Source organism: Populus alba, chromosome 5, assembly GCF_005239225.2.
Source record: "Populus alba chromosome 5, ASM523922v2, whole genome shotgun sequence".
In the NCBI taxonomy this organism is placed as follows: domain Eukaryota; kingdom Viridiplantae; phylum Streptophyta; class Magnoliopsida; order Malpighiales; family Salicaceae; genus Populus; species Populus alba.
Genome location: NC_133288.1, coordinates 22,659,324 through 22,680,666, shown reverse-complemented (window position 1 = coordinate 22,680,666; position 21,343 = coordinate 22,659,324). Strand labels below are relative to the sequence as shown.

The window sequence follows — 21,343 nt, the reverse complement described above, 5'->3', positions numbered from 1 at the left end:
TCTTACCGGAAGACTCTTTACCTCGTACTTTAATATTTCCTTCAAAATTTCTGAAAAATTAGGGTTCACGATCGAAACAAAAATGGAGAAGAACAACAGATACAGTATAATAGTCCCCAACGTACAACGAGCGTCTCAAACATTGCACTCATCGTTTATTCTCATCTTTAAACATCTCCAGTAATTCCACTCTCCAATCTCTCTCTCTCTGATTCATTGCTTTTATTCGCGAACTGTATGCTTCGAATTTTAATCCTAGAAATGATTCAATTATTGTGTATATTGTGTTTTCATGATTGATTTAGGGATGTTGAGTTCGAAATTATCGTTTGTGGATGATGTGGAGGTCCTGATGGTACTCAAGAAGTTGTTAAAAACAAGTTACCAGAAAGTATATGGCGAAGATCGCATTGTAAGTGTATCATAACAATAAAAAGTTTGTCCCTTCTAGACTTTTTCAATGCGGCATATTAATTCTCATTTTTGGGTTTAATTATCTCTCTTTGATTTTGATGATGATGCAGTTGTTAAGACCTAGAGCGAAGAAGCTTGGATTAGGTAAATAGCATTGTCTTTATGATTGATGATAGAAAGAAATGAAAATAATGGTTCTTGATGTGTGTTTATATTATTAGGCACGGCTTACATTCATGGGTTGAAGCATGCGTCTGGGAATTTTGTTGTCATCATGGATGCTGATCTATCTCACCATGTAAGTATTACTTAACGGCTGTTACTTTTAGGTGGGTGTTTGCTATTTAATTCTGACTAGTAACTTTTGAGTAACTGAAGCTTCTTGGTGATAGTCTATGTTTATGGGCATCTCCTGTTAGATATTTTTTTTTTCAGGAACTTCTGCATGTTTGTGTTTATCTTACTTGAAAAGCCCCGTCCTTCGTAGAGGAATGGAATAAAAAAAAATCAACACAAAAAAAGATAATATTGGCCATACCAGCTTTAGCTGTTTGTTTAGATTTTTGTGCATCATGGTTGGAATTGGAAGCGAGTATAGTAGCTTGTTCTGTTAACCTGATCCGCACGCTTTATTATTTTTGCAGCCAAATACTTGCCAAGCTTTATCAAGTAAGAAACCTTTTCCAACATACACTTGTATGCTCTTGCATTAGACCTTGGGTGCTGATGTCCTAAAGTTTTCTGGCATTTCCTCCCTTGATATGCCATTAGGAAGCAGTTGGAAACTGGTGCGAGCATAGTTACTGGAACTCGGTATGTTAAAGGTGGAGGTGTACATGGGTGGAATCTGATGCGCAAGCTAACTAGTAGGGGAGCTAATGTTCTTGCTCAAACACTTCTGTGGCCTGGTGTATCTGATTTGACAGGATCTTTCAGGTATATGAATTTGTTTATGGTTTTCATTCATTCAGTGTGTGATACTTGGCGAATTTAGAACTGAGATTTCTTCATTCTTGAAGGCTTTATAAGAAATCAGTGCTTGAAGATATCATCAGTTCTGTGGTTAGCAAGGGATATGTCTTTCAAATGGAGATGATTGTTCGGGCGTCCAGAAAAGGCTACCAAATTGAAGAGGTAGTGTTATATTTCACATTATTGTGGTTTATCATTAAAATCAACATGCACTAGATGTAATCAACACTCGCACGCACATTTCAGTTTATACAATATTGTGACTGCTCTCACCAGCTTGATTGTCTTGAGTTTCGAGATACACATTTCATGCGGGCATGGTAACACATCTTGATTTATGCTCCTGTCTTCTTGGTTGTGGCGTGAACAACTACATGGATCAGGAAGATGGCTGATGCTTACCCTGTTCCATTAATGTTTGAATGCCCTGTTCATACAGCGTGTATATTCTCGTCATTATGCCTGTTGGACAATAGTATTTGTTGAACAGTAAAATTCCAATTGAATTCTGAATAGTTAGGACATGGCTAGATAAACTCAAGATATTTCCAAAAGTGGTAGGGTTAACAACCTCTTTTTATTGTATTGCATATTTTCTCTGTTAACTGTTTTCCCCCTTTATACTCGTCATACATTGGTTCTGTTTCATGTATCGTTTTGCTGTTTGTTTTCTGTTTTGAAATTTTTAACTGCAGACTACCCTGTATCTGAAATTGCGCAGTGATCCTCAGCCTTGGTTGATTTTGGTTATGAATTTGTCACAGGTTCCGATTACCTTCGTTGATAGAGTATTTGGGAGTTCAAAGCTAGGAGGTTCTGAAATTGTTGAATATTTGAAAGGCCTTGCATATCTTCTGGTTACAACATGAGAAGCAACGCTGTTTTTATCAACAAGATCGGTTTTGTAACACCTTGCGCGCTTGCACTTGCACACAATCCTTCTTAATTTTGCAAAGATTTGTTTGCTTGTTTCCTCATACAGAAATAGGTTTTGGATTCATAGTAGAATTGTTATCACATTAGCTCTTGTTTTTTGGGAGGAGTTTGATTTAAATATACACATATGCGAACTTTTTTGTCAATATTCACGGGAAGAAATTGCCAAATATTTAACAGATTTATTGCAAGAATCTCCTTTTTCTCTTTTTCGATTTATGTATGTTCCTCCGTGGTTGCTAAAATCTCGACCAGCTACTGTTATTTATTCCCAAAATCAATGTCATGGTCGTGGGTATTGAGGCTCATGCTACTGTGAATTGTGATAGAAAAAAAGAATTGCAACAACCAAGCACCTCATGTTGTCACTATCTTATGGTACACCTTTCGGTAGATGCTTTACCCACCTTATTATTAGACAATCTGCTTCTCCTACATCCACAAATTAATTAATCTTCTTCAAAATGGAAAAAAGTCTTGTCTCTGTGATTCTCTTGGACCATTTTGAAAAGGAGAGTTAATGAAGTTTGCGATATTTGCAGGATACCATTATTTGGTTAACAAGGGCTGCAATTTCTAAACAAATTCATTCCCCCAACCAAGTTTCTGGAGAAAAAATACAGCCAGCTGATAGTAATCCTATCATCTCATGCATCAGAATTATTTACCAGAAACAAACAAACATTTCCTTGAAACAATGATACTTCATAAATAAATGAAGATCCAGTTTCCATTACAAAGAAAATCCCCAGAGAAAATTCAAAAATCAATAAAACCATCTTCAAAACCCAATTCTGACATTCAGATTTTCCTAACCTTGCGAGCAGCAACTTTCCTTTCACCTGCAAGCACAGATTTCTCAAAGCTGTAAACAGGCAAAGGAGGTTTCTTGTTCTCCTTATTCATGCTCCTCAACAGGTACCTTGGAGTCTCATTTCTCTCCACAAGGCAAGCATCAGATACAGATTTCCTTGCGCTCTCAAGCTTCCTTGTGTACCTCCTTTTCGACGACTCAACAGTAACTCCAAGATTATAAGGAGTCTTCACATCATCACCTGTGTCTCCTTTCTTTCTCTTCAGCCTGTCATTTCTCCTAGCAGAATACTCCTCATAAAACCTCCCCCTCTCAAACAAAGGACTAGAATTTGCACTCAAACTTTTACCGACCCCACCATTAGTTGACTCCCCATTTCCAACTTCATCGCGAACCATCTTCGCTAGAGCACGCAATTCGCAGGATATTGAATGGTATTCGGGGCGGAGGTCAGAATCTTCCGTGTCCAATTTTCGGTTTGGTTTCTGGGACTTAGTCAAAGAACCTGATACAACCAAAAAGTTGGTTAAAAACCTTCTTTATCCAAGAAACAAACACCATAAACAACAACAACGAATGATAAGCTCACCAGGAGGAGTTTGCAAAGCGGTGGATTCGGATCGAAGAACACGGCGAGGACGGATCCTGATGGGGGATTTAGCAAGTGGAGGCTTGCGATCGGTTCTCATCCTTGACATTTTGAGAAAGATTTCTTCAAAGAAAACTGTGTATAAAGAAAGAGAGTTAAAGATGATGATGGTGTTCTTGTGATGACAGGAAATTAAAGACTGAAGAGAGATGGAGAGATGATTTACCTTTTGATTTGAATTGTTTATAGTAGAGGCTCCGCTTTTTGTCTGATTCCTTCTCTCTGTGTTTGTAGGGTTCTGTGGACTACGTGTTTGAATTCATATAGGGGAGCGGCTCAACGGTCATATTCTTGATCTGACGGTTAAGGTATGACAATGATTTCTTTCCTTAAAATGTTCGGATTTTGCATTGACTTACTTTTTTTGCACCGGTTGCTGCCCTGCATTGCATTGGATCATTTTTTATTTTGATGTCTCTCGTCAATTGGGTTGTGGGCCCACTATTTTGATATAAAGAAATTGGGCTTGCGCATTTTATGGGCCAGACAGAGAGAAAAGGAAAAGGCTACGCCTGAATCCATGGGCTCCCCATATGTTGGGGAAACCATGCAGTTTCTTAGTCCACGCAAGTCACCAGGCATCCCAAATTTTATCAAGGAGAGAATGAGAAAGTGAGCAGAAAAATAATCGTCTTGTTTCCCCTCCCCCCCCACGTTGATTAGGCTTAATTTCTACTCTGATGGTTGATTTTTGGCCTTCATTTTCTCTTTTTTGTGATTGCAGATATGGTTCCCTATTTCGAACCAGCCTTGGTGGGTGGGCCAGTGATTGTATCATCAGATCCTGATTTCATCTATTTCCTTCTTCAACAAAAAGGAAAGTTAGTTGAGAGATGGTAAATGGGTTCATTTGCCAAGCTTCTTCTCATCAAGAAGCTGCATCAATCATTTCAAAACATGGCTCCAACACAAATACCTCAGGAACTTAGTCTTGGCCTCTTTTGGCCCTAGCCCCCCAAAGATAAGCTGTTTAAAAAGGAATATTCCTGGTACTGCAATATTCCTGGTACTGCAATTTCATAGATGTTTAAAAAGGGAATTATTTTAGCAAACGTTTGCTCTTCTTACAGGCTTCATTCGAGTCACTTGCTGTTTATGATTATGTGCAGAACCAAGAGAAGGCAATAAAACTAATAACTGGCTTGCTAGAAGAAAGACCATGTAATCCAGAGATTCGCAAAGGAGATTTTCTTGAAAAATCCACGTGAAGGTATTGTAGCGGTATTCAAGAGCATTTGCAATTACGGCTCCATGTCTTCAAGTTTACACAAAAGACATCTACAACGTGGCTGGATGATGAAGAACCCAGACAATATGTATGGTAACATGACATCTAGATCATGACTATGGCCCAATCACTGTCCTCTGGACTGGACTGTAAGGCCACCTCTTGAGCTCATTGGCTCCTGTAAAAGATTTCCAAGCTGGATGAAATACTATCTGCTCAATTCGATGTTCAAAAACAAAAAAGCAGACAAGATGTCTGACCCCTCCATGTCTTGTTCACGAATATTCTTTCTTAAACAGAACTGATTTAAGGAATACAGCTAGATACAATATTCAACTCGTTGATCGGTCTGTTCGTAGGCTCAGGTTGTAGGTTAATCCAAGCTTTAATTTCTTTCAAACAAAAAGAAAAAAAATGAAATGATGACTACTTAGTGTAAGAAGACTGTTTAAAGTAATCATCAACACGAACCCCTTACACATCTAGTCCATCAAAACACGTGAGCAACACGCTACAAGTCATGTCTAGCATTAGATATGAGACCTGATTTCATAGATCGAATGCATCTTGACTACTTCAGTCCAGCTCTCAAGATAGTAGAGACCAGCTACCTTGATCCCTTCCACTCGTATTGTGACACGTCAAAAGCTACAATTTGAATACGTATGCGATTACGTAGCCTACCCAATCTAATCACAATAGCAATTGCTTCTTCGAAGCACACAATTTGGACACGACATGCATGCATGCAGACATACATGCCGAGTGGTCCTACTCAGGAAAATGAGAAGCAAATAGACAGGCTAGGTTTAAAGGCTGATATATATTGGACACTCGAAAGATAGAACAGTCAAGTAGAACTCTCAACTTTTGAGTAAGAGCCCAGTAAACTTGATCCTCCACTAGTAAGTGAATTTCTTCTCTCTTTTTTATTAATTATTTTTTTATGAATAAAAAAATAATCCTTTCCACGCAATAGATGTTTTAAATAAATTAAATTAATGCACAATAATGTGCAGTGGTGGTGCACGAAAACTTGACAAGAGATAGAAAAAAAAAATATTGATACTAGGTAGTGTAATGGTAGATTTTATGATTATCATTCAAGAAAATAAATTTTTAAAAATCTACAAATTATAATTTTTTTAAGTAAATTTTTTAAAAGATAATTTTAATGAAACCCGTATAAACTATATCATATGTTAATTAACTAAATAAATTTAAAATTATAGATATAACAACATATGATTTTAATCACAATTAGCTAAACTACAGAACAGATCCGATTGGCATAATAGAGGCCATATGCACATTTCTCTTCTTTTAAAGCTGTTACTTACCGACCCTTGAAGGTATAGTTGAACTGGTTAATTTTTAGATTTATTTTATAAAAATTACTAGTTATAAGGTTATTGAAAGTTTATATAAATTATTAATTTTAAGATTTTTAAGATTAGTCAGGTAATTCAAATTAGCTCCGACATTTATATTAATAATAAAAAAAAAACCTGTCACTTACCTTACCCAGATATTTTATTTTTTTCCAGTGGTGACATTATTTGTGTCGAAGTAGCAATAAAAAGTTATGCTTCGTTTAGAATTGTGGTAGTTGATATTTTTAAAAATTTATTTTGTTTGGAAAAAAATTTTAAAAAATTTTATTTTATTTTTAAAAATTATTTTTAATATAATAACAATTTAAAAATATTAAAAATATATTTTTAAAATATAAAAACAAACACTACCTTAATGCGCAGCACGACACGAGCTACAATTAAGGTGGACAGGCTCGGTCTGATTCTGATAATAAAAGAAACACCAAAAACCAAGGGAGAAAGTGATAATTTTGGAGTGAAAATGGAGGGCATGGTCAAGTGCTCAGCTAACTACGTCCCTTTGACTCCAATCAGCTTTCTTGAACGCTCAGCCATTGTTTACAGAGACAGAATCTCTGTTGCCTATGGTGACATCAAGTACACGTGGAAGGAGACTCATGAGAGGTGCGTCAGACTCGCTTCTGTTCTTGCCCATCTCGGAATTTCCCCTGGTGATGTGGTAACTACTAGCTGCTCCTCTGTTTCTATCTTCTTTAATTTTTCTCTCGTTTTAAAGCGTTTTTGTTCTGATTTGCTGACAATTTTTGGATTTGTATCTCAAAATATTGGAAAATTTTTATTTTTTTTCTTTTTGAAATGGAAATTCGAGGCATGAAATTGGCTTCTGGTTGAATTTTATGTTGAATTTAATCTGAATTAATTGTTAAACTTGATAGAATTTGTCTCTTTTGCCATTTGTGGTTCGCCAAGATTTTTGTTTGGATGTATATATATGGCCCAGAACTTGAATAAATCGCGGCTGCTTGTCAATGTCTACCACCTTACGGAATGCCAGAGATCATGATTGATAATGGAAGAAAGGGATAATTTTTTTGTTTCAACATCTAATTAGGTGAATGCTAAATGAAGAATTTTAGACATGCATAGCTTACACTGCTTTTTAATGGACCACATAGGATTCCCTTTCTGGGTTCGCTTTGATACAAGAAGTTGCCATGATGTATCCAGGGTTTGTTTCACCAGATGGTTGCTGGTGTTTGGTCTAAAACCCAATAGAACAATTCAACATTTGATACTTAAATTACGGGAATTTCAAGAGACTTGGGATATTGTCTTGAAATAAATATACCCTCTTCGATGGTAAAAAAGCGGTGCAGTTCTGCAAAAGAAATTCCATTACTTGTTCTTGTTCTTGTATGTTTGCTTCTTAATCTATTTAAGGTTATTAGTTTCTTTAATCTCTGCACATTAATGAAAATAATGTAAATATCTACCAAACATTAATGTCTAGAAATCTGAGCAGGTTGCTGCATTGGCCCCAAATATTCCAGCAATGTATGAGCTACATTTCGGTGTTCCGATGGCTGGGGCAGTTTTGTGTACACTTAATGTGCGCCATGATTCTTCAATGGTGTCTGTCTTGCTGAAACACTCAGAGGCTAAACTTATTTTTGTAGACTACCAATGTCTCCCAATTGCTCAAGGAGCACTCGAGATTTTCTCAGAGAGAAAAACCAAGCTGCCACTTCTTGTCTTAATCCCAGAGTGTGGTCAGCCGGCTGCCATTTCCTCCCCTAGAATCTTGGAATATGAGAGTCTTTTGAAAAAGGGAAAATTGGACTTTGAAGTTAGACGGCCACGAGATGAATGGGATCCCATTTCGCTTAATTATACTTCAGGCACTACATCAAGTCCAAAAGGTGTTATTTATAGCCATAGAGGAGCTTATCTTAATTCTCTTGCTGCTGCTCTTCTAAATGACATGAGTGCGATGCCTGTATATCTATGGTGCGTCCCCATGTTTCATTGCAATGGTTGGTGTCTTACTTGGGCTGTGGCTGCACAGGGTGGTACGAATGTTTGCCAGAGATATGTTACCGCAAAAGACATATTTGAAAATATTGCCCAGCACAAGGTTACTCACATGAGCGGTGCACCAACAGTTCTGAACATGATAATAAATGCACCAGCTAGTGAAAAAAGACCTCTTCCAGGAAAAGTGGCGGTCATGACAGGAGGTGCACCCCCACCATCTCATGTGCTATTCAAGATGGAAGAATTAGGATTTCATGTGACTCACTCATATGGTTTGACAGAAACCTATGGTCCTGGCACAGTTCGCACATGGAAACCAGAATGGGCTTCCCTAACTCCAGAAGGTCAAGCAAAGATCAAGTCTCGTCAAGGGGTGCAACATATTGGGTTGGAGGGACTTGATATAAAAGATCCTGTAACCATGAAGAGTGTGCCAGCAGATGCAAAAACCATGGGTGAGGTTATGTTTAGAGGTAATACTGTGATGAATGGATATTTGAAAAATTTGGAAGCAACAAAAGATGCATTCAGTGGTGGATGGTTTAGGAGTGGAGATTTAGGGGTGAAACATCCTGATGGTTATATAGAGCTAAAGGATCGATCAAAGGACATTATAATCTCTGGGGGCGAAAACATCAGCTCAATTGAGGTGGAGTCTGTACTTTTTAGTCATCCTGCAGTTCTGGAAGCAGCTATAGTAGGAAGACCTGATGATTACTGGGGAGAAACACCTTGTGCATTTGTGAAGTTGAAGGAAGGATGCAATGCCAACGCAGAAGAACTTATCAAATTTTGTAGAGATCACTTGCCCCACTACATGACACCTCGAACTGTTGTGTTTCAGGAATTGCCAAAGACTTCAACCGGGAAGGTACAAAAATATGTCCTGAAGGAGAAGGCAAAGGCCATGGGAAGCATTTCAAAGGGAAAGACTACTAGCAAAATGTAAATCAACATTGAATTGAAAGATAAAACCGATTCGTGATCGTATATTTAAAAATATTGAATATGGTTGTCAATCTAAATAAAATGTCTCTGCTTCCAATACGAACATTAATGCAATATGTATTTTATTTTATTAATAACAGACCAGATGTGCAAGCACAGCAAGAACATGAAAGGAAAACTTTCCTCTCTGAGCATGATGCCTCGAGTGTAGTGTTTGGGCTTGTTGACCAATCCAGTGATAAGAGCTTGCTTGGAACAGTTAAATCGCTGAAGCCCACGATAGTACTGAGGTGCCATTGCTGGGACCATCAAAAAGAAAGAAGCAACGTGGACATGGAAGGCTGGCTTTGGTTGATAAGATGATAAATGGGTTTGCTTTACTGCCTTATCATGTGAGGTTTGGAGGCAAAAGAAGATCGTGTGCCAGTGACGCGTGGAAGATGTTTTTATAAAAAGGTTTTACTTGGTTTTTAATGATTTTGTCATCATCTTATAAAATATCAAACGCTTCAACCATAATCTAAAAGCATTACAGATGAGGTTCGGATTTTTTCCCATGAGATTGTGGATGAAGGCTTATATAATAATTGGATAATGTTTGATAATCTGTATTATTTGAGAAAAAATACAATTATGTTTTTTTAAAAAAAATTCTAAGTATAAATATGCAACAAAAAGTTAAAAAAAATTGAACCCTCCTTGAAAATTTTCTTGGTTACTTTTATAACAGAAGTTATTTTTATATGTTTTTAAAGGGAAAGGATCAAAATATCTCTGACTTATTAGAGTAAAAATATATTTGACTTATTATAATCTAATTATGAAGCCCAAGATTCTTGAAGTAAAAAAAAAACTAGGGCCTCAATTATTAACTAAGACTAGAGATATTGGGTATAATAATTTATCAAATCTATATATATCTAGACTCAACGCTTGGTTAAGCTTAGATATAATAGGTTAGGTAGCTTATTGGACTTGTATATATATATGTAGGCTTAGTGCTTGGCTGAGTCGGAAAATAATTAATCTAAAACTTATCAAATCCATAAATACATAATTTTAACGATCGACTAAACCCGAAAATATTGAATTATCTTTCTATTTTTCATTATTTTTTAGAAAAAAATTCAAGGTAAAAACAAAATAGGCGGATCTTTCACTAGCCAAACAAAGTAAAAGTAAAAATTCTCATCAATATAACAATCCCAATATAGATGAATCTATGGTCGGAAATGTAAAAGCCGGTATTGAATTTGAAATTATCGTAACTACTAAGAACCATGTAAAAAAGGTTGACAGATAGTTGTTTCCAGCAGCCTGTCTCGTGTCGCCTTTTCTCTTGTATTAAATCATCCACGAGGTTCTCTTTAATATCGTACATAAAAGGTTGCTATCTCAAGGAGAAAAGGAAAAGAAACTCCAAATTGCTGATCCATGATTACAAGAGTCGTGCTTTAATGATCAATTCAAGTTGAGTTTAATCAATGAATTTCAGGTGCTTAGCTCCTTCAATCAAGTCAAATTAAACAATTCACCAGCAAGGAAAAGAGGACAGGTGCTTACCACGTCATAGCATTTAGTTATCAGTTTGCATGGGAAATGATTAATTTCAGGGTCCATTATAATAGTGATTCCTGCCTGCAGAAGTTGGGACCAAAAAATGGAGAAGAAGATTGCCATCATCGGTGCCGGAATCAGTGGCTTACTTGCATGCAAACACATACTGGAGAAGGGTTTTAGCCCTATTGTGTTTGAAGCAAGGAGTGGCATAGGTGGAGTCTGGTCTCAAACCATAGAGTCTACAAAGCTACAAATACCTAAAAAAATGTACCAGTTTTCAGATTTTGCCTGGCCACCTTCAGTTACAGAGACTTTCCCTGATGACGAACAAGTACTGGAGTACATTAAAGCCTATGCTGTTCACTTCAACATCCTTCCTAGGATCAGATTTAACTGCAAAGTGACTTGCATAGACTATGTAAAACCAGGTAATGAGGATTTCCCATCTTGGGATTTGTGGGGTGGCACTGGTTGGCCTTTTTCTCCTACTGGAAGATGGAATGTCACTGTACAGGATGCCAGGGATCCCACTGCACCAGTTGAGGTAATCAAGATCTTCTTGCTTATTTCATTCTAAGCCACTAATTTACTGTTTATGATTTGCTACCTTCAAGTGTTACTGTGTTAATTAGTATTCTTTATTTAGTTTCTTTTCATGTTTAATTAAGTCCAAGATTGGCATAATTCGGATCTGGATTATTCAGTTCAACAACTTAAGCACATCAGAACACAAAGATGGAATCCAGAGTAAAGCTTTACTGCAAATTTAGGGACAAGGTTAAACCATTAGAGATGTTAAATTGGTGGAGAAAATTGTTGGGATGTCTGGACTAAGCAATCTTTTTGTATGATCTTCTTATTCCAGGTTTACCAACTGGATTTTGTGATCCTTTGCATTGGAAAGTACAGTGACCTGCCTAACATACCAGATTTTCCCTTGAACAGTGGGCCTGAAGTGTTTAACGGGAAGGTCTTACACTCTATGGATTATGCTGCAATGGCTAATGATTGTGCTGCTGAGTTGGTTACAAACAAACGGGTTACTATTATCGGCTTTCAGAAATCAGCAGTGGACATAGCAACAGAAGTTGCAGACAGAAATGGTAAGTGGCATTTCCTATCTCGGGAAACTTTTGATGGATTGAGACATGTTTTGAGACTTTTCCTTCTCTGCCGAAAAATTCTTATTATCAGTCAAGGTTTGTGAAGTCTTCAATTAATACGTATGCTAATTGATGAGCATGATATATAGCAACAGATTGTCTAGTTGTACTATATTAGGCTGTTAGCTAGGTTTTTTTGGAAAAACGACAACAAATAGATTACAAGGGAAATAAGTGGTCTCTTTTCTTTCTTCTTCTTGATCGTGGCTGAATCGAAATCTTAACCCCTTTCTTCATTCAGATGCTGTCACTGACTCGGTTCTAGTGTTCCACATCATGAGATTCTTACAGAATTGTATATTTTGTTCTGATTCATTAGGTGTGGATCACCCATGCACACTGATATTCAGAACTGTCCATTGGATAGTTCCTGACTACTTTATCTCACTCACCTTCAAAAGCTTAAATCGCTTCACGGGGTTTATGGTTCACAAGCCTGGTCAAGGATTTTTCATTTGGCTCTTAGTCATTTTGCTTTCACCTCTGGTAACCTCTCATAGTGCCTCCTGTGATAGTTACATGCAGCCTGCCATCCAATTGACGCCCTATAATGTGTGGTTTCAGCTGTGGATATTTTCAAAATTAGTGGAGGCCTATCTCAAGAGGAAGCAACCATTGAAGAAATACAATATGGTCCCGGAACATGGGTTCCTCAAACAGATATCTTCATGCATGCTCACAGTGTTGCCGGCCAATTTTTATGACAAGGTCGAAGAAGGAAGCCTCGTCCTGAAGAAGTCGCAGAGTTTCAACTTTTGCAAAAATGGTTTGGTTGTAGATAGCGAGGAGACCCCTATAGCAACAGATATTGTTATATTTGCAACCGGATACAAAGGTGATGAAAAGCTCAAGAACATTTTCAAATCAAGCTGCTTTCAGAAATGCATCACTGAGTCACTAGCTCCCTTCTACAGGTACTGGTGATGCACTTGCTCTTTTGGTGTTTTCAAAGTCCTCAATCCTACCGACTTATGACATTGATTTTATTTTAATCTTTCAGGGAATGCATACATCCCCAGATCCCACAACTGGCAATACTTGGATACGCGGATAGTCCTGCATTCTTGTATACAACAGAAATGAGAAGCAAGTGGCTAGCCCATTTTCTTGCTGGAAAATTTAAGTTGCCAACCATAGGAGAGATGGAAGCTGATGTGAAAAAATGGGAAAAATGCATGAAGTATTATGCGAATGAGAGCTACAAAAGATCATGCATTAGCGTGTTGCTGCAAATCTATTGCAATGATCAGATCTGTAAGGACATGGGGTTTAATCCAAGAAGGAAAAAATGGCTTCTAGCTGAGCTATTTGCTCCTTATTGTCCTGATGATTACAAATACCTATGTTGGGAGATGTAGATTACTGAAACCTGAGAAATTATAAGAACTCTTCAATGTTTTCCCTGAATTCAATCCAAGTTTCCTTGTTAGCAAACAGCAAAGATTACTCAAACTCAACTTATTATCCACACCTTGTGAAAACGAAACAATATTTTCAAATCCAATAATTGAAAAGCTTTCTTGTCCTCGTAATTTTGTTACTTAACAATCTAGAACGCTGCAATGGCATGTTTATGGGTTCAAACAAGAGTATCAGATGCTTTTGTTCTCAACAGGTTATTAAAAATTAGAAACAGAGTTTTCGAGTGATCTAAGAATACATGTCAGAAGTTTGAGGTCAGTGCTTATTCTGAGTTGAACCTCGTATTGTAAACTTATCAACCAGAATATTTGCTTACTTAATCTTTGGACAAGAAAGGCTACATTTGTCATAAAACCTTGTAAAAGACCAAAAGCAAAAGCTTAATAGTTTGAAGGTGACAGTCTCTCAGAATATTAAAGAGTAAAAAAGCTTTCAAGAGTCTTGGAGCAGTGGTGGTTCGGGAAGGATAGATAATTTGGTAATCACTTTGTGATCCACGCTGCTTCATTAATTAAAGAAAAACATGGTGTTGAGTTTTAAACAGCAACCTCCATCATGCTTGTAAATTTTTTATCAGCGATAGATTAAAGAAAACCTTCAAGTGGTAAGATTTATAGGGATCAGATTTTTAAGTATGCTTGTGTCATTAATAGTTTGTGTATTTGTTTTGTCATATCTTGCTTACAAAATTTGACTTGCAGGCATTGTAAGGGCTGGAAAGAGTCAATGACAAGAGAAGAATCTTAGACGTATCAACTCTTTGTGATGTAGCGGATTTGAAGAGTGTGGTAGTTCTGGATGGATATTTTACCCGAGTATCATGCAGAAAGCCTAATAGACTCGTTTATGGATTAGTAAGATTAGCAGGGGAAAAAAAAGCATGAACAACTTGAAATAAAAAAGCTATAATTTTCTATTTGATTGTTGAATTATACTCAAGTTTTGCTAGATAATTCTACAGATTGTGTTCGTATAGTAGGTTCTGATGCCGTAACCTATTGAGCACTAGAAGAACTTCAAAATTAGGCTTGGAAGGTGTTGTTTGAATAATTTTGAATATTTCCTTCTTTTTTCAAATCTTCAACTAGATTTCGAATTGTCTGTTGCGTTTTCCTTTTTTTTTTTCCCTTGTAAGGGTCTGTCGATTTCTGGCTGTTTTAAACGTCTTAGAGAAAGATAGATAATTATTGAGAGCGAATCAGGTTCTTGTGTAAAAACCTTTTTTGAGAACAATTTTGTCCTTCTTTGCTGGTTGTATTCTTACATTTTGTTTTCCGCCTACATCACTTTGCCACTTCTTTTCGTGGTTTGTTTGGATTTATGTATACTCTCCGAGGATATAAAGAAACATGTTGATGCTACGCTAGATCTCTCAGCCAACTTGAAAGGAAGCTAAAAACAAGGAAAATAGAAGTTCAAATCCATCTCCAAACAAAATGTAAAGCCATCTTCTCCTAGACCTTGACCCCTAAGAAATTTCAAGCTGTCCCTTTTGGACCAGCTTGTTACTGTTCCATATGCACCAATTCTCTTGTTCTATCCTATGAATAAAAAGGCTAGTACTAGCTATCTTGATGTCCCCAAAAGACTAGAGTTGCTTAAAAAATCTCTATCAGAGACCTTAACTCACTTCTATCCACTTGCTGGAAAGATCAAAGATGAGCTTTCCATTGATTGCAACGATGAAGGAGCCTATTATGTGGAGACACAAGTAAACCGTCATCTCAGTGAATTCCTTAGACAGGCCTGACCTTCCTAGTTAGCTAATCAGCTCTTTCCCTGTGAGCTCCTTCCGACGGAATCAACAGCAGTCACATACGTTGCTACTTTTCAAGTAAACGTCTTCGAATGTGGTGGACAATAATTGTTATTGGCATATGCATATCTCATCGGATCGTAGAGATGGTGCTGCATTTGAGCACCTTTCTCAAGGCATGGTTCTTGCCACAGCCAAAGGTAGCGAGGAAGCAATTATATATCCTGAATTCATTGCCAGTTTCTCTCGTTCCCTGCAAAATGATTCTTGTAGCTTAGAGAACTCGGCGATTGTTATGTTTGGTTCGTTGACTCAAAAAGGGCACAGTGCATGACCAAGAGATTTGTGTTCGACCGCCTCAGTAATTTCCAACCTCAAGGCCCAAGCAGCCAAGCTTTAGGAAGTGAAATGCCCACTCGCGTCGCGGAGGTCTCTTCTTTCCTATGGAAGTGCCTTATGGCTGCCTCAGAAGAATGGCGAGGATCCCAAAGGCCTTCTTTACTAACACACTATGTGAATCTACGAAGAAAAATGGAACCGAAGTTGTCGGATAACTCCATGGGAAATTTTCTGTGGTTAGCAGCTGCAAAATACACGAACAAGTCCAAGCCTGGATTAAAAGACTTGGTTGGTGGAGGTTGAGGAAAGGCAATATCAAAAATGATTCTGATTTTTGGCATGTAAAAAGGTGATAAACGCAGATAATCAAATGGATGAAAACCACTCAAAAGTTGTAGGTGTGGCATTTGGCTCTGGGGATGGGGATAGACTACCTTGGTTTTTCCACTCATAAGTTGTGTTATGTAAATTTGGCCTCTATGATAATTTTGATTTTTGGAATGGGGCAAGCCTGTTTGGTCAGCAGTTTCGGTTTGTCTTTCATGGACGGCCGTGAGCCATTGCGGGCCGAAGTTATAGTATTTTATCGAACTGAACTATTTCACGACGACAGACTCTGCTTTTCTTGTGCGAAATTTCGTTGAGACATTTAGCATCATAGCGAACCATCCCAATTTACACCAACTCGAAAGACTCAAGGGTTGTCGTTTATATATATATCGCCTCCATCCTTGGACCCAAAATGAAGCTATTTCCTTTGAGCTGGACTTGGACATCAACAAGAATCGCCTTCATCGCCTTTTTAGCTGTTTAACAAAGTCACCTCAATTTTTTGAAATTCAGGCTTGGACTTGGCCACATATTGTGCAGCCGCTGCCCGGAAGATGTTTCCCGTGCAAATCTCTGACGAGGGTGGTGTCGTTTGTTTTCCAAGCTAATTCAACTGCATGAGATGAAGGCCTTTGTGATCCACTCATAATTCTTCAGAGGTAGCCAAATTTTTTAACACCTCCACAGGAAATATGAAACTACCTGACGCCTCGGTGGGGGTAATTCACTCCGAGCAGGCTACTTGGACCTAAAGGTTGGCAATATATTGCTCAGTGCATCAAACACAAATCTTGTTGGTGATATTTGCCTACAGCCCGCTTTTGTTACATGCATATATATAACCCCACATATTGGTTGCTTCGTACATCTGCCCAGCTTCGGGCTGTTGCAGTCAGAAAAAGCTCAGTACAGCATTCTCAGAGTAGAGTGTGTCTCTGTCTCTCAATCCCCCAAGCACAAGTTTTTGAAAGCCTTTCATGGTTGCGGTAGAAATCCTTGGTTGTTTATACAACTTGGTTTCAGAAGACGTATGTGAAAAATAGTTTGGTTTACTGGGTTTTGAATTAACCCCGTTGTCGTTATCAAATGTAATCCGTGAAACATCAGATTAACTTGAATTAATAGTTTTTATTTATACAAATATATTTTAAAAAAAAATCTTAGTGTTAATCTAATTTGAATTTGATAAATCAAGTAGTAATTCACTGTAAGCTTAACTGAAGTTAAACCAAAACTCCGATATCTTATCTTAATGTTGGTTGTTGTTGATTCTTATAAAAGGGGAAAACATTTGAATAGGTTTATGTGAAGTTTTGTTTTTTTTAAGTAATTTTATTAAAATGATATATTAAAATAATATTATTTTATTTTATATAAAAATTATTTTTTCACATATCAAAATAATATCAAAAACTATCAAAAAATTTTAAAAAAAAAATAGATGATGCGCGGCGTAAAAAACACCGCGCTTCCCAAAACAACTCCTAAAAACTATCAAACCTAGCTTTTTATATATATATAAGAAGGGTGTTTGGGAATTATAATGCTAAAATATTTTTTTAAAACACAAACATCTGCAAAACAAAGTTTTTTTTTATTTTTTTTATTATTTAACATTAGCATTATCAAATATTTCTATCTTAATATTTTTTTTATTGAATTTAACGATTGAAGCTTTTCTTTTAAAATTAAAATGGACGTGAAAAAGTAATTGCCTTCATAATCACTATAAACGTCATATATTTTGATCTTTATAAACATTTACGTCGAGGGATTAAAAACATAATTTATCTCAGCAAGTAAAATTATTTAAACGTAGGTGACATCGAACCACAATTGATAACGAATCTCTCTTCGAAGTACTTTTCGAGAGCTTTCAATAACAATTTTTTATTACAATTTAAACAGATTATGAGAATCGGATCTTTGCCATTTTTGGACGATGATATTAAAGATAAAAATATTAAAGCACCAAACTAAGCAAAATTGAGAAACTAGGGACCAAATTCATCATTTACATAGTGTGAATGCGGCCGTTGAACGTGGAAATCCAGATTAGACACTGACAAAGTCCCAGGCAACCCCTGTCTCTCTCCCTCTCTCTCCATCAATTCATTCGTCATCTCCCCCCCCCTCTCTCTCTGCAACTCATGGCTTTCTCTCCTCCCATTCTTCATTTTTCGCTTCTCTTTTCACTCACTCACGTTAATGGCCTAAATCTAAAATTCTACTTTCACTCCCATCAATCACGCGATCTCTACCACTCCACGGTAATTTATATATCGAAATTATCTTTTCTGTTGAAAACGAAATACTGCCTGATTTCTATTTTCATTGTTTTTGTTACAGCGCTGATTTGTTGGAGCAAATAAAGGCATTGGTACAAACCGCACCCAGACAAACTTACCGACAATTTTTCTTTTATGCGTAAGGCAAACAAAACATAAAAGTTTTGTGTTGTTTTGTGTGTTTTTTTAATGTTTTTAAGGTTCGTGATGATGGGTGCTATTCTTTTTTTTAATTTTAATAGTGTGGAGGACAATTAAAACAGGAAACAGGTTATAAAGCCGGAAGATTAGTGTAGTTACTTATTGCCAAAGAGTAGAGGAAAGAAGCTGATTGACAGGACGAAAGCTTTCGGATGTTCTTTCTTGTAAGTTTTTCGCCTTTTTTTCCAATTGTTATGTATTGCTGGCAGAAATCCCATCAAGTAGTTTGATTTTAAGGGAATTTGTTGGTTTTTTGGATTAGGTTTAAGAATTCGATTTTTGTGTGTAGCGGATTAGTTTATTTGAAGATGGTAATTGCTGGTTTTTGTTGACAGATGATTCCCTTGTCTCCAGAGTTTCGACGGCAACATGGAGAAGGAGCTATACAACAGAACTTGCATTCCGGATCTTGTCGATTTTATAAGTGAGGAAACAGTTTCTACCCGATGTAGATGCTGCTTCTTTGAATAATATCCTAGACAAGCTCGTCATAAAGGTAGTTTTTTGGCAGTGTGTGGTAACGGTTTGCTTTTTCAAAATAGCTTTTTGTGCCGAAATACATGCCAATGATGTTTTTTTATTTTTTAAAAATCATTTTTGACAATCAGCACATCAAAACGATCTAACAAAGTACCAAACCACACTTAATCTTTAGCAAAAAAAAAAAAAAAAAATATTGAAATTGATGAAACACCTTGGAACGCGAATGCAAACGGTGATTTTTGTCTAAAATATGTCGCGGGCCAGCTAATTTTCCTTTTATAGCTGAATCGTGTCTCTATTGAGATAATTACAAACCTTTAGAAGCCAAGAGATATATGTTCATTACTGGTATCTACAAGCTGATGTTTCGGAATGCTAATTTTCAATGGCATGGCAGGTGGTGCCAATGGAAAATGTGAATGGACGGAAACTTGTTGAAGGAGGAGATCTTTGTGAGAGGAGGAATGGTATGCTGTTTGATTTTTAAGATTTTAAAATGACTGTTTGGAGAGTTTTAGAAGTGATTGAGTTTATTTTTTTGGCAGGTAGAGGAGTTTGATCTCAACCCTCAAATGGAATTGGAAGTGTGATTGGGGCAAAAAGTGAGAAGGTTGTGTTCTTGCATATTAAATTTATACCATCTGAATTACTGTTTTACATAACAACATCATGAGCACATCAAGTGAATTGAAATCTCTGTACACTGGACTATAAATGGGCCTTTAGAATAACCAGTAAAGTTCTTCCCTTGTATCTATAACTGAAGGATTTGATTGTCATAATTCAGTTCAATAGTGTGCTACAATGTGATGTGGTTTCTTTGGCCCTCATTAATTTAGTTGCTTCTCCCAAATTACAGGGACTATGATCCATATGAAAAAATCCTTGGAACTGGTCCTTTTTTAGCGAGCCTGAAAACTCAAATAATGCCGGAAAAACTCGCCTTAACATTCGATCCTCCACATATGGAATGTTAATGTGGCATTCGGGAATGGAGGTGAGCATGATTTGTTCGTTATTTGAAACACTTTTTTTCTTCATTGCCTACTTTGGTTCGTTTAACGTGCTTCTATTCCTTTCATTTAGGGTTGCATGATTTCGTTTTTTGTTTTTCAGGCATTAATTCATGCCTTAACGACCACAGGAAATACAAACCCCTGATGGTGCACCATCAGAACAGATGAGGTCATTGCTTAGTAAACTGAACAATGTTCATTTGCCACAAAGCGTTGTATTCGATTGGTTCAGGAGGAGGCTCTGTTGGTTTGTATTACTTAAATCTGAGAACCCTGTCCATTCAAAAATCTCTACTTTTCCAATTTTTTTCTAGAGAGACAACCACTTGGTAGTGTCTTATAGTGGTTACTGATGAGTGTCCATGAGCTTACAATACAATTGTCTTTCCTATTTTTGCAAAGCATGCTGTAAATTTCATAAAGGACCCTACCTTTAAATCACAAGTGCATTGCACACAAGTGACACACATGGACATAGGATGGCTTTGTGGATATGGCCATTTTTTTTCTCCCTCCAGGACCTTCTTGTTGTGACATCATGTAACTTTAGTAAATAAAGTGGCCATGGCCCTTGCATTGTTTCCAAACTTCTGATTTGTAGCTGGTTCATATGTATCGTTCTAGACTTCTGGACGCAGCATATAGCAAGGCTAAAAGCTAGGGTTCCTCAATCCCTAAAGTTTTAAGGCCCTAAACTATAGAGAAAAAAGCTGAGGTTCTCAGTCCCGGAGAACTCAAGGTTTGTTTCATTAATCTTCGATAAAAATGATTATATGCTAGTAAAAAATCCTCAACAAAAAATGGAAAAATAATTAAAAAAGTTCTAATCCCACCTAGAAAAAAAAAAAATCTTAAATCAACGCCATAAAAATATAAAATCTCAAAAACAGTAACTTCTAAGGTCTTATTTGAAGACCTTTCCCAACCTCTAATAATAATGAAATTTTAACCCATAGACCTTTAATTTTCTAATTAAAATTTCAGCTCAATCTAGTTATGGTTTGTTTTTATAAAGCCTGCATGTTTTGATGTGTTCGGGCTTATTTGTAGGCTTGACCTTATTTATCTGGTCCATAAATATATTCTCAACATGTTCCATGTTCCACGTCACTTCAGTCTAAAACATCTCTGGTACTTCGGCTGTTATAGCCGTAGTGTCTTTCACCGGCCTGCAGGGCCTTTGGAGTTGCCTTGCAGCTCTTGCTAGCATGCAATTCCTTTTGCATAGTTCCAAGGATTTCCATGCCCTGGTTCCACTTATTATCATCTTGAAGGAAATATGATTTGCCATAACAATTTTAAAAATTAGATGGTCGCGTGCCACTTTGCAATTTTACAAATTCGACATGTTTTTGTTTAATGCTTTAATATAGGTATCTTGCACATGGGACAGCAACAGATTTTTCATGTACGAAAGTTGTAAAATGTGCCTATGGCCTTCACGTTTGAGGTT

The 21,343-nt window shown here is 36.9% G+C and overlaps 4 protein-coding genes across 8 annotated transcripts; 3 read left to right on the top strand and 1 right to left on the bottom strand.

Moving 5' to 3' along the window:
* Positions 1–385: 385 nt before the first annotated feature.
* Positions 386–2,516, top strand: LOC118062258 (dolichol-phosphate mannosyltransferase subunit 1). The gene is made up of 6 exons (XM_073409608.1): positions 386–412; positions 525–558; positions 636–1,083; positions 1,186–1,350; positions 1,434–1,548; positions 2,151–2,516. Exons 4-6 carry the CDS (start codon positions 1,265–1,267, stop codon positions 2,253–2,255), a joined length of 306 nt encoding a protein of 101 aa, XP_073265709.1. The 5' UTR covers positions 386–412; positions 525–558; positions 636–1,083; positions 1,186–1,264; the 3' UTR covers positions 2,256–2,516.
* Positions 2,517–2,890: 374 nt separating this feature from the next.
* On the bottom strand, positions 2,891–4,358 carry LOC118061931 (uncharacterized). The gene is made up of 3 exons (XM_035075568.2): positions 3,952–4,358; positions 3,726–3,860; positions 2,891–3,641 (listed from the first exon to the last, which is right to left on the bottom strand). Exons 2-3 carry the CDS (start codon positions 3,832–3,834, stop codon positions 3,124–3,126), a joined length of 627 nt encoding a protein of 208 aa, XP_034931459.1. The 5' UTR covers positions 3,835–3,860; positions 3,952–4,358; the 3' UTR covers positions 2,891–3,123.
* Positions 4,359–6,768: 2,410 nt separating this feature from the next.
* LOC118061932 (butanoate--CoA ligase AAE1) lies at positions 6,769–9,861 on the top strand. 4 transcript variants are annotated; one of them, XM_073409021.1, is made up of 3 exons: positions 6,769–7,068; positions 7,873–9,329; positions 9,473–9,861. In XM_073409021.1, exons 1-3 carry the CDS (start codon positions 6,871–6,873, stop codon positions 9,693–9,695), a joined length of 1,878 nt encoding a protein of 625 aa, XP_073265122.1. In that variant the 5' UTR covers positions 6,769–6,870; the 3' UTR covers positions 9,696–9,861. The 4 variants fall into 4 exon arrangements, with proteins under 4 accessions (XP_073265122.1, XP_034931461.1, XP_034931460.1 ...); XM_035075570.2 differs by having other exon boundaries at positions 6,770–7,068; positions 9,592–9,610; XM_073409022.1 differs by having other exon boundaries at positions 6,875–7,013.
* An 851-nt stretch (positions 9,862–10,712) lies between these two features.
* LOC118061933 (probable flavin-containing monooxygenase 1) lies at positions 10,713–13,558 on the top strand. Of its 2 annotated transcripts, XM_035075573.2 has the most exons (6): positions 10,713–10,887; positions 10,977–11,436; positions 11,758–11,995; positions 12,375–12,541; positions 12,620–12,969; positions 13,056–13,558. In XM_035075573.2, the coding sequence occupies exons 2-6, from the start codon at positions 10,993–10,995 to the stop codon at positions 13,411–13,413; spliced, it is 1,557 nt and encodes a 518-aa protein (XP_034931464.1). In that variant the 5' UTR covers positions 10,713–10,887; positions 10,977–10,992; the 3' UTR covers positions 13,414–13,558. The 2 variants fall into 2 exon arrangements, with proteins under 2 accessions (XP_034931464.1, XP_073265404.1); XM_073409303.1 differs by having other exon boundaries at positions 10,713–11,436.
* The last annotated feature ends 7,785 nt before the right edge of the window (positions 13,559–21,343 follow it).